The sequence below is a fragment of the Polistes canadensis genome, unplaced genomic scaffold (genome assembly GCF_001313835.1).
Source record: "Polistes canadensis isolate GaletaPanama2010 unplaced genomic scaffold, ASM131383v1 scaffold_197, whole genome shotgun sequence".
Taxonomy (NCBI): domain Eukaryota; kingdom Metazoa; phylum Arthropoda; class Insecta; order Hymenoptera; family Vespidae; genus Polistes; species Polistes canadensis.
Window position 1 is genome coordinate 17,825 of NW_014569744.1, and position 14,222 is coordinate 32,046.

Consider the following 14,222-nt stretch of genomic DNA (forward strand, 5'->3'; position numbering starts at 1 on the left):
ATAAGTATATACATCCAACACACACACACACACATACACACTCGATATTGCACGAAAACCAATCCTTCTTTGTGTCTTTGCGCATTGTGTCGCACGTACCTTAATCCACTGCAGCAGTTGCATTCGTTATGCTGCACAAAGTATCTTATCTTATTATTCGTTTACACGCACACAAGCACACACGAACGGTTCGTTCAAGGAGTCCAATAAATAGCACGATTCGTTGAAAATAGATAAATATCATTTAATTCATTATCATCATTATCTTCTTATTATAGTTCATCATATTCTTCTTCTTCTTCTTCTTCTTCTTCTATCATAGTTACCCTCATTTATGATTTTTGTTTTTAATTTTCGTTTTTCTTCTCTCCCCCGAATCTATTCCCATCCCGCGACTTGTTTAGGCGACATTGTCGGAGGAAGCCAAGGAGGTGTACAACAGCTTGGTCGAAACACCAGCGATCGAAAGTGCACAAGACACGAATCCTCTTCGTATGTTGCGTTCGGGATTGCCTGTAGTGAGACCAAGAGTTCGTGGTAACAAGCACGCCACCCTTGGCCACAGTATTTCCCATTCTGAGGATACTACTTCGGAACATGCGTTTCAATTTATGGATATGCATCATGGGGGAGCTAAAACATTGCCAAAAATTCGAGCACCGCCACCTCCTCATCTACCACCTCCCTTACCTCAAACGCGAAGCTTGGAGAGACATCATTCGGCTTTGGAGATCGAAAATAATCAAAATCAAAATAACGTCGATGAAAATCCAATACCATTGCCGCCACGCGATCGCTCGAAAACGTTACAACCGAAATCGAGCTTGCCGAGACATCAAAGGAAACATCCTTTGATTATACCAGGTGGAGGAGTGACGAGGACACTCGCTAAAATGGCTGTTACTACGCCACCTGCTTTGGAGGATCAAGTTGACGGTCATTTTCTTCTCCAATACGCGAATACACCGACCACCAGTTCTTCCACGTTGCAAGAGAGTTATTCACCGGAAGTTTCGACCAATAGGTAAGGGGGGCGGAAAGGCAAATCATTTACTTTAGAAGTAATAAATACAAAGTTTGTTTTTTTTTTTTTTTTTATTTATTTCATTGCGTTTCTTATTTTATTTTTTAGTCCGGAAGAATTCGAACAACGTATCGAATCTGAACTTGCCGCTTTGGATTCTTTACCAATGGACGAAAGTAAAATGCATCGTTGCAGCGTTATTTCGGAAGACCTACTCGAGTTTTCTGACAATCTGATCGATGCCGATGATACAGGATCATGTCCTGAAACTGTATCGGAAGAAACTAACGATTCCGCAGATATTCGCATACGAAGAAAGATTAGTATCGAGTCGAAAAATTCTCAAAAAAGTATTGCTTCGAAATCTCTCGACGAAGAGACCGAGAGTGGTGGTAGCGGTTTGCCCAATAGAAATTCTATTACGTCTAGTTCGAGCAGATCGGAAGATTCTTCGAGTTTATCTAATAAAAATGAATCTCCAAATATAACTTTAATATCGAGGTCACAGGCTATGAGTAATAGACGAGTAGGAGGAGGAGGAGGAGGGGGAGTATCATCATCGAGTTTTCAAGATAAACCTTTCAACTGTACCCTTCAGATAGAACTACCTTTTCCAGAGGAATCCAGCGTGACCACCACCGCTACCACCACCACCACCACCACCATCAGTACGACGACACAGTACAATGTAAATATAGGTAAATCATCTGGAGGATCTGAGAATACAAATCGCAAGGATCATTCGAGTTGTTGTAACAACGACAACTACCTAACGACCAATACGAAATCGTACGATCGTGAAGAATCGGATAAATTGGTAGTTACGCGTACTACCAGCGACCTGTCCCGACAATCCGATCACGTTTCCTGCGAGGATCTTTTAGAATTTGCTTGCGACGGTCCTAACGCACGTAGAACTCGTGGTCCACGTAACGGGGAACAATCGGACGAAGTGAGAATAATGTTAAAGGTATTGCATGATCAATCGACACCCGAGTCCTGTATAGCGGCATTAAATGTCACCGGTTGGGACGTATTGACAGCGATTAAACTCGAACGTCTTCAAGGATTGTTGAAAAGGGAAAATAATTTTGTTGGCCTCGAGGATTGCAAATTGATGCTCAGCCAATGTGGTGGTGACGTTGTTAAAGCTGCCGCCTTGTTACGAAATACCGATGACACTGCTGCGGTTTAGGTTTATTTAAAAGTTTCTTTTTTTTTTTTTTTTTTTTTTCTTACAAATAATCGATAGCGCGAGATTTTTATTTATTTCGTTTGAAGACTTTTATTTCTTTATATATATAAAAAGTGACACGAAACTAATATTTTAAAATGGACACGCTTCGTCAAATATTTATCGGCGCGATTATTTAAGAATTTTGAAATAATTCGTTTCAAATCGCGTGTTTCAAAGTTTAATCGTCTATTTTTATTCTTTTCTTCTTCTATTTGTTTAATAATTATTAGCAAAGTAAAATTATTCATTTTTGTACTACATTGATACGATGTGATATATTTTGCACAATAAGAAGTAATCTCGTCAAGTGATCGGCACTATCATTAACATTTATAAATGATAAATCTGAATATATATATATATATATATATATATTTAGATTATTCTATGCATTTTCCATGTATCTTCCGTTTGAAAAAGGTTTAATAATAGGAGAGCGAAAGTTTTATAAGGAAAGTTTGCACTCGGCCGTTAAATTAAACCTTACGTAACTAATAATTGTAGGAAAATTTGTAGCATATTACGCTTCGAGGCGCATATAAGTCTCTCTTTCTCTCTCTCTCTCTATATATATACATATATCTCTTTTTATATACTTATGTATAAAATATGTATATTTTATTTTACACAAATGCGAATCGTTCGCAAACCAAAACGATTAACTGATTCGTTTAATAAATTTTCGTAAAATTGAATACCAAAGTCATTGATCGGCGAATAATACATTTCTATTTAAATTAATTAAACAAATGTTTTTTTACGATAATTATTTATTAAATATTATAAACAATGTATATTATATATAAATATAATTTAAATATTTTTATTTAATTGCAGTTAACCGATTTGGTTTGAATGAACGATTTCTCTCAACGGTGTAAGACAAAAATATCCGTTTTAGTCATTTTGTTCTCTCGCGTATTAAGAAAACACGAGAAAGGAATAACAATAATAATAATAATAATAATAATAATAATAATAATAATAATAATAACAACAACAACGCGACGAAGTATTTTACAAGACAATCAGTTTTTTTACGTATCGATACGTTTAAAAATATTTGCGCTGAAGATTATATTAGCGCGTATAAACACAAAAAAAGGGAGACTGTGTGCATGTTTGTAATACGATAATTATAAGAAAAAGCTCGTTTTGAATTTCTTCGCGTGTAGAAAAGAAATTTGTTTATTCGTTGATATACGTAATTTTTGATACGAAGATAAATGTATTTTTTCTATCCCCATTTTTCAGTGTTGACGATGACGATGTTGCGTGGGGCCTACCGCCAAATAATATTTTCTCTCTTTGCGATTTTAATTATGATTATTATTACTATTTATTATTATTGTTCTCGATGTGATTGGCGGTGAACGAAGAGAGAGAAAAAAAAAAGAAAAAGAAAGAAATAAAAATAAAAAAGAAGGAATGAAATATCGAGAGAAATATATTTCGTAACTTGTTTCGTGTTCGTTTAAGAAAAAGAGAGAGAACAATAAAATGATTTTCTACTCGTGAATCTAACTAACAACCAACATCTAAACTTTTTCTTCCTTTTTAAAACACCGTCAATAACGTCGAATAGAAGAATAGCGCGAAATTACAAAATAAAAACTAAAATAACGAATGAACGAACGAACGAAAGAACGAACAATAATAAAATATGTAAGAAGAACGGTGAACGTTAATAAGGATAACGAGAAGAAACACCACGTTCCTAATTTTGTTTTCTATCGAAATGCAATCCATGTTTCTCACATAATCACGCGAGACGTTGATTAATGATTATTATTCTTCGACTTTTAATCAGTATGTGTATATATACATATATACACTCTCGCGATTATAATAATGATAATATACAATAATTATAATATTATTATATATAATATATGATAATCATAATAGAGTTCATTTTGATACGCGTTAATCGTTGATATGCGTATGTTCGACGATTATTTAACTAAAGAAAAGCCGTTGTGATAAGCTGCATTAAAACTCGGGATTTCTGCGTGAAAACTAAAATATAAGTTAAACATATATATATATATATATACATATATTCTTCTTTTTATATACAACGTCTATGTACCGGGTGTCATAATTAGTGATACAAGCGAATCAGTAGGAGGAATTGACTAATTAAAAAATTAACAATAAGTCGAAAGCACAAAAATACTCTCACCAAAAAATATATCTCCAATAGAGTAAGATAATAAAATTCTTTATCTAACTGAAACTGTAAGTGTGTTTCGCGGTATGCTTGACAAATTTGATCAATTGATATTTTATTTTCCATAAAACAAAAACCCTTGCACGAACAAATATTTCATTTATAATTTTGCAACAACTTCGTTCGTTTGTAACATTAGTTACATGACACTCTGTATATTTCATTTTTTATAACTGCAACAATTTTTTGCGAACAACTAGTAGTTAAGCTACATTTGCACGCGTACCTACGAACAGGAAAACAAATATTAAGAAAGAAAAAAAGAAAGGAAATGAAATGAAATGAAATAAAGCCACGCATCGTTATCCCGAAAGGAAAGTTTATATACTTTCGTAATTTAAGTATCGGTAAGAAAAGTCGATATTTTATAATTTATACATATTTATATATATATATATATTATATATACATATACAAAAAAAAATATATATATATAATATATATCATTAAGAGAGAAAAAAAAAAAACAAACATCCGCGATTTTACTATTATAACAAATGAACGAGTTTTTAATAATTAACTCGTATCATTTCAACGAAGCCAAAAAAAACATCCCACGTAATAAACCCCATCGTTCGTCGATTGACGTAATAAGTAATTTCGAAGGATTACTTGTTAGAAACGTTAGATAATAATTGATAAGCGATCTGTAAAGAAAGTTAAGCGCACTTCGCGGTGTGTTTTCACGCTTTCTTTATTTTTTCTAATTTGTTCTTTTTTATTTTTTTTTATTTTTTTTTTTTTTCAATTTTTTTTCTTTTCAAGGGCCACACTGTACTTACGAGCGAGCCCTATATATAGCGTTAGGAATACCATCGATCGAAAATAAAAAACCGATTAAAAACTTATTGTTAATTATTAATACGAATTATTATTATATACTATTTATCGAGAGATTATTGCACGCTCTTACGATTAGCAGCAATACGAAGAGAAAAATAATAATAATAATAATAATAATAATAATAATAATAATAATAAAAACAATAGAGAAAGAGAACGATAGAAAAGTATGGAAAAAAAGAAAAGTAATTAATTGTTTTACACATACATTTAAATAAAACAATTATTTATACGTTTTTAATCGTGTGTCGAATAAGTTTTTTTTTTTTAGTGTCGTATATATAATTATAATAAATTAAAGTATTATATTTTTTTAATTGGCAATTTTTTTTCTTCCTCTCTCTCTCTCTCTCTCTCTTTTTGTTTCTTTCTTCTCTCTTTCTTCTCTCTTTCTCTTTCTCTCGAAGTCTTTTTGAAAAAAAGGAACTTAAAATAAGACTTGATCGGTATTCGTCACCGTGATATCAAAAATGTTGTAAATGACTGCAGGAATTTCGTATTTTTGCATAATTTCGCAATCCGAAATTAGAAATAAGTTCGTGCCCTTGTTGTAATCCCTTTTTGATACGCGATCTTACACTAATTGTAAGGTTTTTAACATATTTGTAATACGTCTCTCTCTCTCTCTCTCTTTCTCTCTTTCTCTCTTTCTTTCTTTCTCTTTCTTACATTTACATATACTATCTCGTTCTTTCTATTTCTGTGTCGTCAAAGTGCGACGAACACGATAATGTTTTATAACTGCTGTATTTGCAACGATAGATATATAATGATATATATATATATATACACACGTTATGTATATACAAACATACACACACACACATACAAACACATATATATATATATATAAATACGCATGACTTCGTAAATCAAGATATACAATTTAATCCTTTCATCTTATTTTCAGTGTTAGTTGGGTGGGGGTGGGGGAGGGAAATTCATGTTGAAAACTTTTCCAAATTTTGTTCTCGTTTTAAAGTTTCTTATTTTTTGTGTTTTAATTTAATATTTTATTACTGTTACTACGAATAATAATAATAAGAAGCTTTCTATCTCTCCCTCTCTCACTCTATTGATTTTTTCCTAAAAAACAATAATAAAAGAATCGTCAAATTTTGACGAGAAGAAAAGAAAATGTGTGTGTGTGTGAGAAAATCTATTAAAAGATATCACGGAAAAATCAAGAAGGGAAGGGGTGAAAAGAAAATTCTTTTTGTCACGTTCACCATGTGAACACGTTCTCTCGTTGCACACCACACAAGAGAGGTAGTTGCTTTTTATTTTATTATTATTTCCGTCTAGAATATCTCGGATAGTTTAGTTAGTTGAAAGATCGAGTTAGTCGAACGCGAACAGCAGGAGCACATGCTCCTATATTAAAGATCGTTATTATTTTGTTTAAATTAAACAAAAGAATCATTCGTTTGAAAAATTATTATATATATTTATTTATTTTAAAAAATATACTTCTCTCTATAATTGTAAAATAATTACAAAAAAAAAAAAAAATAAGACGACGATACGCATTCATTTGCGAATTACGATCATCCTCTATCATCTCGACCCTGAGCTCGCGACCTTGTATAAAAGTGAATCGTGAAGAATAAAAATAAGAAAGAAAAAGAAAAAGATAAATCAAAAACAGTTTCAAAGATACGTAGAATCGATCGTAATGATTTACTAATGGGAAAGAAGAAAAAAAAAAAGGTGGTCTCGTTGGAAGGAGTAGTAGTAGCAGCAGCAAGCAGCAAAGGACGTAGAAGAACTGTTAAAAAAAGGATCAAGATCGATGGTATTGATGATGAACCAGTTTTAAAACGATATTATTCGTATACAAAGAAAAAAAAAGTGTACTAAAGAAAATTTAGTTACTTTTAATTGATCCTAATTTTGTGGGTTTTACAAACAAACATTTTTCTTTAAACATTTTGAAATATAATAATACAAACCTGTATATAATATTAACTTGGCCGATTTGAAATACGATTAGAGATCTCGTTAACGTCCTTGAAGTATTACACCTTTCTTTTCGCTCGATTTCCAACGAACGAGAGGAACCCACCACTGAACTGAGAATAGTATAGTATGACTTTGGTTTTGTTCGTTCACGCTCACGTTTTACGCTCACTAATTATTCTGTTTCTCTCTCTCTCTCTCTCTCTCTCTCTCTCTCTCTCTCTCTCTCTCTCTCTCTCTCTTTTTCTCTCTCTCACACACCATTTCTCTTTGATAAATATTCCACTCTTACGTATTACCTCGTTATTTCCTTTCGTTCGTATGAAAATCCGAACGCAATTCTGTAAGAGATTGCAATGCACGATAAGACACACGTTAGATTCAACTATTTTTATGCTATTACATCTATCTCACGGAAGTTCCAAACCTTCTTTCTATTTAAAATGTATTTCTCGGTTATGAAATCGATGAGTGAACTAACCAACGAACAACCCCCCTTGGACCCCGCCCCCTTCACCCTTCCAACAATTTAATTAATGTACTCGCGTAATCATTTTTTAAATCGTTACGTTACGTTTCGGTTAATGCATTTAACGATCATTCTCGTATATGTTTCTATTTCTTTTTTATTTCATTTTTATATTTAACTTTTTTTATATATATATATATTGTTTTTAAATAGCTTCCTCATAGTGCATGCAAATTTTGTCTACATACTTTCACCATACCTATTCGAGACCTGATCCCTTTCCTCTCTTTCTCTCTCTCTCTCTCTCTCTCTCTCTTTTTCTCTTTCTTTATCCTCTTTGCATTCTTCGTGAAACGAGCACGCGTTCGTGTATATCAGTTCAGTTTTGTTTCATTGACTCTTTGAAGAATAGTATTTTTTTGAAAATATATTTTATTTATTTTAATTGTCCTTAAGAGAATTTATATTGAAATAAATTAATATATAAAAAATACGCAGTGTTATGTAAGCCATTATGTTTCAATTAATTTTAATTTTTCTCTTAGTTGATGTGTAAAAAATATTTCTATCATCTATATTTAGACATTAAAAATATGGGAAATTAAAATCGTGTGCTTCAAAGAGTTAAATGACTTGAAATAATAATAATAATAATTAAATTGTGCATCAATGGAGTATCCTTCGAATTAGATTTATCTTTCATAGAAATGATCTTACACGACAATCCTTATTACGTGTTTTATAACACGATATTATGAACAATGTGGGAAATAATTATGCCGAAGAACAATGTGATTGCTCGCGATAACAACGATTGTTGTTCCTAACGGTTCTGAAATTAATATAATAATGGGATGATTTAATTTTTTCTTTGTTTTTCCTTCAATAATTAAATATTAACTTCGGTGTCATTTATTTTCATAAATATTATATTAATATTTCCCCATTTTTACGAATAAATTTTTAAATCGTTCAACAACAACAACAACAACAACAAATCTTCATATTTAATTTTCCATCACGAGATTCGCGTTCCTATTCGCAAATATGTAGAACGAAACCTCGACATACATTTATTCTATGAACAGTTATTACCCTTACATTCAACGCGAAATAAAACATGCAAATTTAACGTTTAACTCAAATTTAATGCAGGGTTAGAGTGTCGTTTGACGGTAATCAGTGAAGCGTAAGTGAAAAATTGTCCAGTATATTTTTCCTGCTCATCGTGTCGGAACTAATTTATCTATAGATAATATTTTCTAAGTATAATGTATATCAATGATTATTACGTCGAGTGTGTGTTAATATTGGGTTACTTATAGAAAATATTAATTAAATAATACAACAACAACAACAAAACCATATTTAAGATAACATTTATAAATTTTTCAATATATTCATTGAGAAGGGGTTGTCTTTAAAAATTCGTATCGATTTAAAAGAAATATTAAAGCATATAAATATATTGGACACAATTTTAAATTTTTCTAATAAATTCCGATGTATATTTATTTCGCGTAAAAGATATTCAATTATTCCTAAATATCCTGGGGTGTTCCTTTTTTTTAAATAAATCATCATCATCATCCTGTAAACCTTTCGTAGAAGCTAATATAAATCAGCAGAAACATTCTTGATAATAAATCGAAAATGAACAAATAATAAATATATTAGAAAAATAATTTGAAGATATTGTAGTGTGAATGAAAGTGGTGGGAAGGAAAGCTCATTCTGAGTGTTTTGGTCAGACGATCGTATTGCATGGCAACAGCTCATGGCTTTAACGATGGTCCTGCGATGGTGGTTCGCCAGTTCCTAGCGGTCAGTGCAACATAACTGCACTTGTGCTTCTCTGCACCGGACGGACTTCTGAAGTTCACGACATTACCGTACGTCTTCCTGCGCGAGATCTTCGATCTACGTCTTTCCCTCTTTCTCCTCTCTCTATCTTTTTTCTTTACTTTTTCACTCTTTCACACATACACACACACACACACACGTATACACACACTCGAATATCAACCAGATGCAACAGGTTGCGCCTGGCGGCGATTGAATGCGCGTGCCTTAACAGGACCGTCTCGTATCTCTTCTCGTTTATGTGTTTGTCTATATGCACTTACTTACACACATACACATATATATATCTATACTTGATCGCATTTCCGCTTTACCAACAACAACTATATAAACCTTCCTCGAATATCGATTTATATGTAGGTATTTCTTTTTCTTAATCAATTGATAGATCAATTGGATCATTTTTTCTTCTTTTTTTGTTTTTTTTGTACTCCAACAACAAAACACATACACACACACTTATATTTACTTCTATCCAATTTCATTTCCTTTCCTTTCCTTTTTATTTCTAATTCCTCTTCCTCTTCTCTTATTTTTCTTCTTATTATCAAGAGTCTATGAAAATTGATCTGGAATGGAAAAAGAAAATAAAAAAAAACAAGAGAGAGAAAAAAAAACATCGTAGAGAAAGTTAAAGAGAGTCAGATCAAGGTAGAGAGAGGAGATGATAGAGGGGTGGAGTGGAGTGGAGGGGAAAAAAAAGTGAGTTAGAAGTAAGTTGTTAGAAATGATGACGAGGGTAGGGTGGGGGGACCTGGGGGGAGAACGGAAAAAATAGTTCGAGGAATGAGACAGACAGACAAGCCGTTTGAAGTAAAGACGACGATGATGATGATGATGATGGCATCGTCATTTTTGTGGGGGTCATTATCACCGAGTGCATTCGTGTTCTCGTCGTAAGATCCACCACCGAGCTTACCAGCAAGCAAGCAAGCAAGCAAGCAACGTTTCAGTACAGTTATAACTTTGCTACGAGCCTGACGAGAGGTGTTCGTCGTGGGTTTTCTCTCCGAGGTCGTGTGTGGCTCGGGCACGCGTCTCTAAACATCCAGCCCCCAACCCCCAGCCCATAGCCCCCAACCACCACCCCAGAGAATTTTTATTTTTATTTTTATTTAAACAAATTGTTTCTTTGATTTTCTCATCCCTTTGATCTAACCAACTCCTCCTCCTCTTCCCATCCTTGCCCCCCTCAGCTCCCCAGCCCATCCAAATACAAATTCAAAGTGTATATTGAAAATTGCGAGATTTGATTTTTGTACACTTTGATAATTGTATATATTTTTTTAATCTCTCTAATGTTATTTCAATTGAAAAAGTTTGATTTTGATATCTACGATATATTATTATTATTATTATCAGTGCTTAAGATCGAGTTTTCATCTGAAAGAAAATATCAAGAACGTGCATTTCCCACGAATAATCGTCGACGTCGTCGTCGTCCTTTTCGATGTATTCAAAAATAGAAATCAATTGAAAACAAATCAAAAAAAGGATCGACGTTTGGACCATGCCGGTGGTTGTTGGTGGTGGTGGTGGTGGATCGTTATAATAAGATCGTTATTGAAATACGAGGAATAAAATAGATAACTTGAAGAATGTTGTGCCTTAAAAAACGAAGAACTTACAGTTTCACGCAGGGTACCTGCGTGGATCTTCCTAGACGATCGAAGAAGGACACCGCTCGTTACGAGGGGTCCTTGAACATGGCTATTACGACACTGCCACGCAAGAACAGGTGAGTCAGCTTTACCATTAAAAAAGCTGCAGCTGTTATACCCGGCTACTTTATCTATCTATCTATTTATTTTCTATCTTTCTCACTCTCTTTATTTATTTCTTTATCTAATTCTCTTGAATTTTTTCTATTAGAATTTAAATCGTTTCTTTATTCGTATCTAAGGTCAATGTTCTGAAATTTGTTCAAACGATAGATAATATTTCTATTCGTTGTTATGGTGTTTCGATACTCTCTCTTATCTAAATTAATGATTTTTTTTTTTTTTAATGGATTCTCTCTTATCGTTTATATAAAATTTTGTAATAATTATTTAGTCATCATTTAAATATACTATTTTATTAAGTTTGATCGATATTGGATATACATTTTTTATTTTAATATGTTACCTTTCGTGTTTGTGATTTATATATACTTTTTTCTAATTATTTTTTTTGTTTATCTCTCGTAAAATTTCAATTTTGTTACTTTTTAATTTCTCAATGTAAAATCAAAAATGTTTTTAATTAATAATTACAAATTCATATTACAGCGTTGAAATATTCATTCGTATATTTGTATATAAGTGAAAGATTCATCAATCAACATTTGTAAACTGATGTAATCTCAATTTATCTATCGACACGTATCGTTCAAGATATAATTTCTAAAATAAAAGATAATGTTCTCGTTTAAATGACACTTCATTTATAATTTACGAATAAGAGTATAAAGATTCGTATCGATAATTTTCTAATATAATTTCTAATTTGGTATAGATGATTGTGAATCGATCAGAAAAGTGATATAAATTTTGAATTTATCTTTAAAACCTATCTCTTTATACGACACACGTTTAAAATAAAAGATAAGTAATTCGAATTATTCTCGGCTACCTTAGTTCGTAAATTACGGATTCGTAATACACGAAGGACGTGCGGAGGTAAAAGTAAATGGAATTGTAACTGAACAGCAGCGAGATCACAGGAAAGCATAGCACAACACGAACGAAAGAATGAACAAACAAGTGGAATACAAACGTCCTACGTGTTACAAAATGTATCTACAATAAATTCTTTTCGTTCCGAGAATAATCGAAGTCGTGTGTTGCGAGAAAAAAACTATCGCGTGTTATTGCATTCCGTGCATTCGAACGAAATTACAGATCGAATCCTATCTTCTTCAATTTTTTTTTATACTTCTTCATCTTCTTCTTCCTCCTTCGTGTCTACACCATAAGAGAAGACAAAAATAAAAAAAGGGGAGGAAAAAAGAATATAAAAATTCGGCTAAATTCGCTCACCTTTCTCCTCCTTTGTTATTTGACGTTCAAATTTAAATGGAATTCGACAAAAAAAAAAAATAAAAAAACGAAAAATAAAGAACACCTTTTATGTTCATTGTCCATGTAACAACGTGTTCTACATTGTCCCACGATGTTATCTCCTCGATTCTGCTTTAAATATAAAATCCAGTTTCCAAGCTTTATGTTTGCTACAAGTTAAACTTGTATAAGACCGAGTAAGAGCCTCGATTTGAAACCGTTAACGTTTAATTGTCCTCGCTTCTTCTTCTTCTTCCTGTTTTATTTATTATAATTTAACCGTTAACGAAGAAAGCTAGCTACAAAGTGTTCTTTTTTTTATTTTTACCTACAAATAATCCTCAATCGTTTGATCAATCATCAAATATTACTCTAATCGTGTAACACGATTCACACTATGTATTTATATATATATATACAAATAATTACATTGGCAATTTTATATTGTTAACGATAAGTATCGTGTACTTACGATATTAGAATTAGAAAGAGAGAAAGAGACTTAGAAAAGTAGTTAAGTTAGTCCGATTTCCTGTTTTACGTAAAAGCTTTACGAAGAACATTTTAACGTGCGTTCCTTTCCATCAACTTATTATTATTATTATTATTATGATATTCTCCTTTTTTGGTAAACTCGAAATAGGTTTCCCTACTTCTATTCGACGATCCAAAAATTTCCTCGCTATCGTATAAGTTTCAATTAATTCTTATTTTACCCCATTAGTATTATCTTTTTTTTTTGTTCATATTTATAATTGTATACCTATTTTGTATAGATTTTCATTCTTATATTATTATAAAAGAAATTTGTTATAAATTAAGTTTTCTTGATTTGAAATTATTTATCATTCGTAAGTATATAATGTATAAGATATTAAAAGAAAAAAATTATACAAAATAGATAGATAGAGAGAAGACAAAAAAAAATATGACGATCCTTTTTCTAGGTGCAGTAATGTATTATTAATAATTACACACGCGTGAGGAAGACGTAGAATATTTTAGCTAAAACGATTATAGGTGTACGTATCAGTAAGATGATGTTTCTTGGGAGGAGAGTTTCTCCTAGTGTTAGGAATAGTAAAAGAGAACTAGTAAAAGAGAACTAGATAGAGATAAAGAGAGAAAAAGATTTGAATACTACACAGTCATTAGTTGTGTTGCTACCGTTAGAGATGAACGGAAAGACAAGAGGAACGATGCGAATCGTAATTGCGAATATTACCTCGAGAACTCGAGGATAGTCGATTAGTGTTTCTTTTTATTCTTCTTTTTTTTTTTTTTTTTTCTTTTTTTTTTTTTTTTTTATTCCTTTTTTTTCTGTATTTATTTATTTGTTCTTTCTATTTGAATATTTTCTCGTTAACATCCATATTATTAAAGGCATCTCACGATGTGAGATAATTCTTTACGATGATGACATTATTTATTTGATTATTATACATAGTCATCCTGATTAATATTCGAATCACGTTATTTATATTAATTGTCTTTATCCATCTTTCGATCTATCTAACATTTATTATCTATTTGTACTATATTTGATTAGCTCA

At 31.8% G+C, this 14,222-nt stretch overlaps 2 protein-coding genes across 6 annotated transcripts in view; both read left to right on the forward strand.

Annotated features, from left to right (window-relative positions):
- Window positions 1-235: 235 nt before the first annotated feature.
- Window positions 236-2,229, forward strand: LOC106789691 (tyrosine-protein kinase PR2-like). Its single transcript, XM_014754125.1, has 2 exons — window positions 236-1,024; window positions 1,133-2,229. Exons 1-2 carry the CDS (start codon window positions 495-497, stop codon window positions 2,217-2,219), a joined length of 1,617 nt encoding a protein of 538 aa, XP_014609611.1. The 5' UTR covers window positions 236-494; the 3' UTR covers window positions 2,220-2,229.
- Window positions 2,230-6,802: 4,573 nt separating this feature from the next.
- The window catches only part of LOC106789675 (cordon-bleu protein-like 1), a 46,371-nt gene continuing 38,951 nt past the window's right edge, over window positions 6,803-14,222 (forward strand). Inside the window, exons 1-2 of one of the 5 annotated variants that reach the window (XM_014754087.1) lie at window positions 6,803-7,423; window positions 10,991-11,366. In XM_014754087.1, coding sequence (XP_014609573.1) covers window positions 11,227-11,366 — 140 coding nt within the window. In that variant the 5' untranslated portion in view covers window positions 6,803-7,423; window positions 10,991-11,226. Of the gene's footprint in view, window positions 7,424-9,466; window positions 9,658-10,990; window positions 11,367-14,222 lie in introns of those variants that run through there. The other 4 variants (XM_014754086.1, XM_014754093.1, XM_014754088.1 and 1 more) reach the window with 4 other exon arrangements.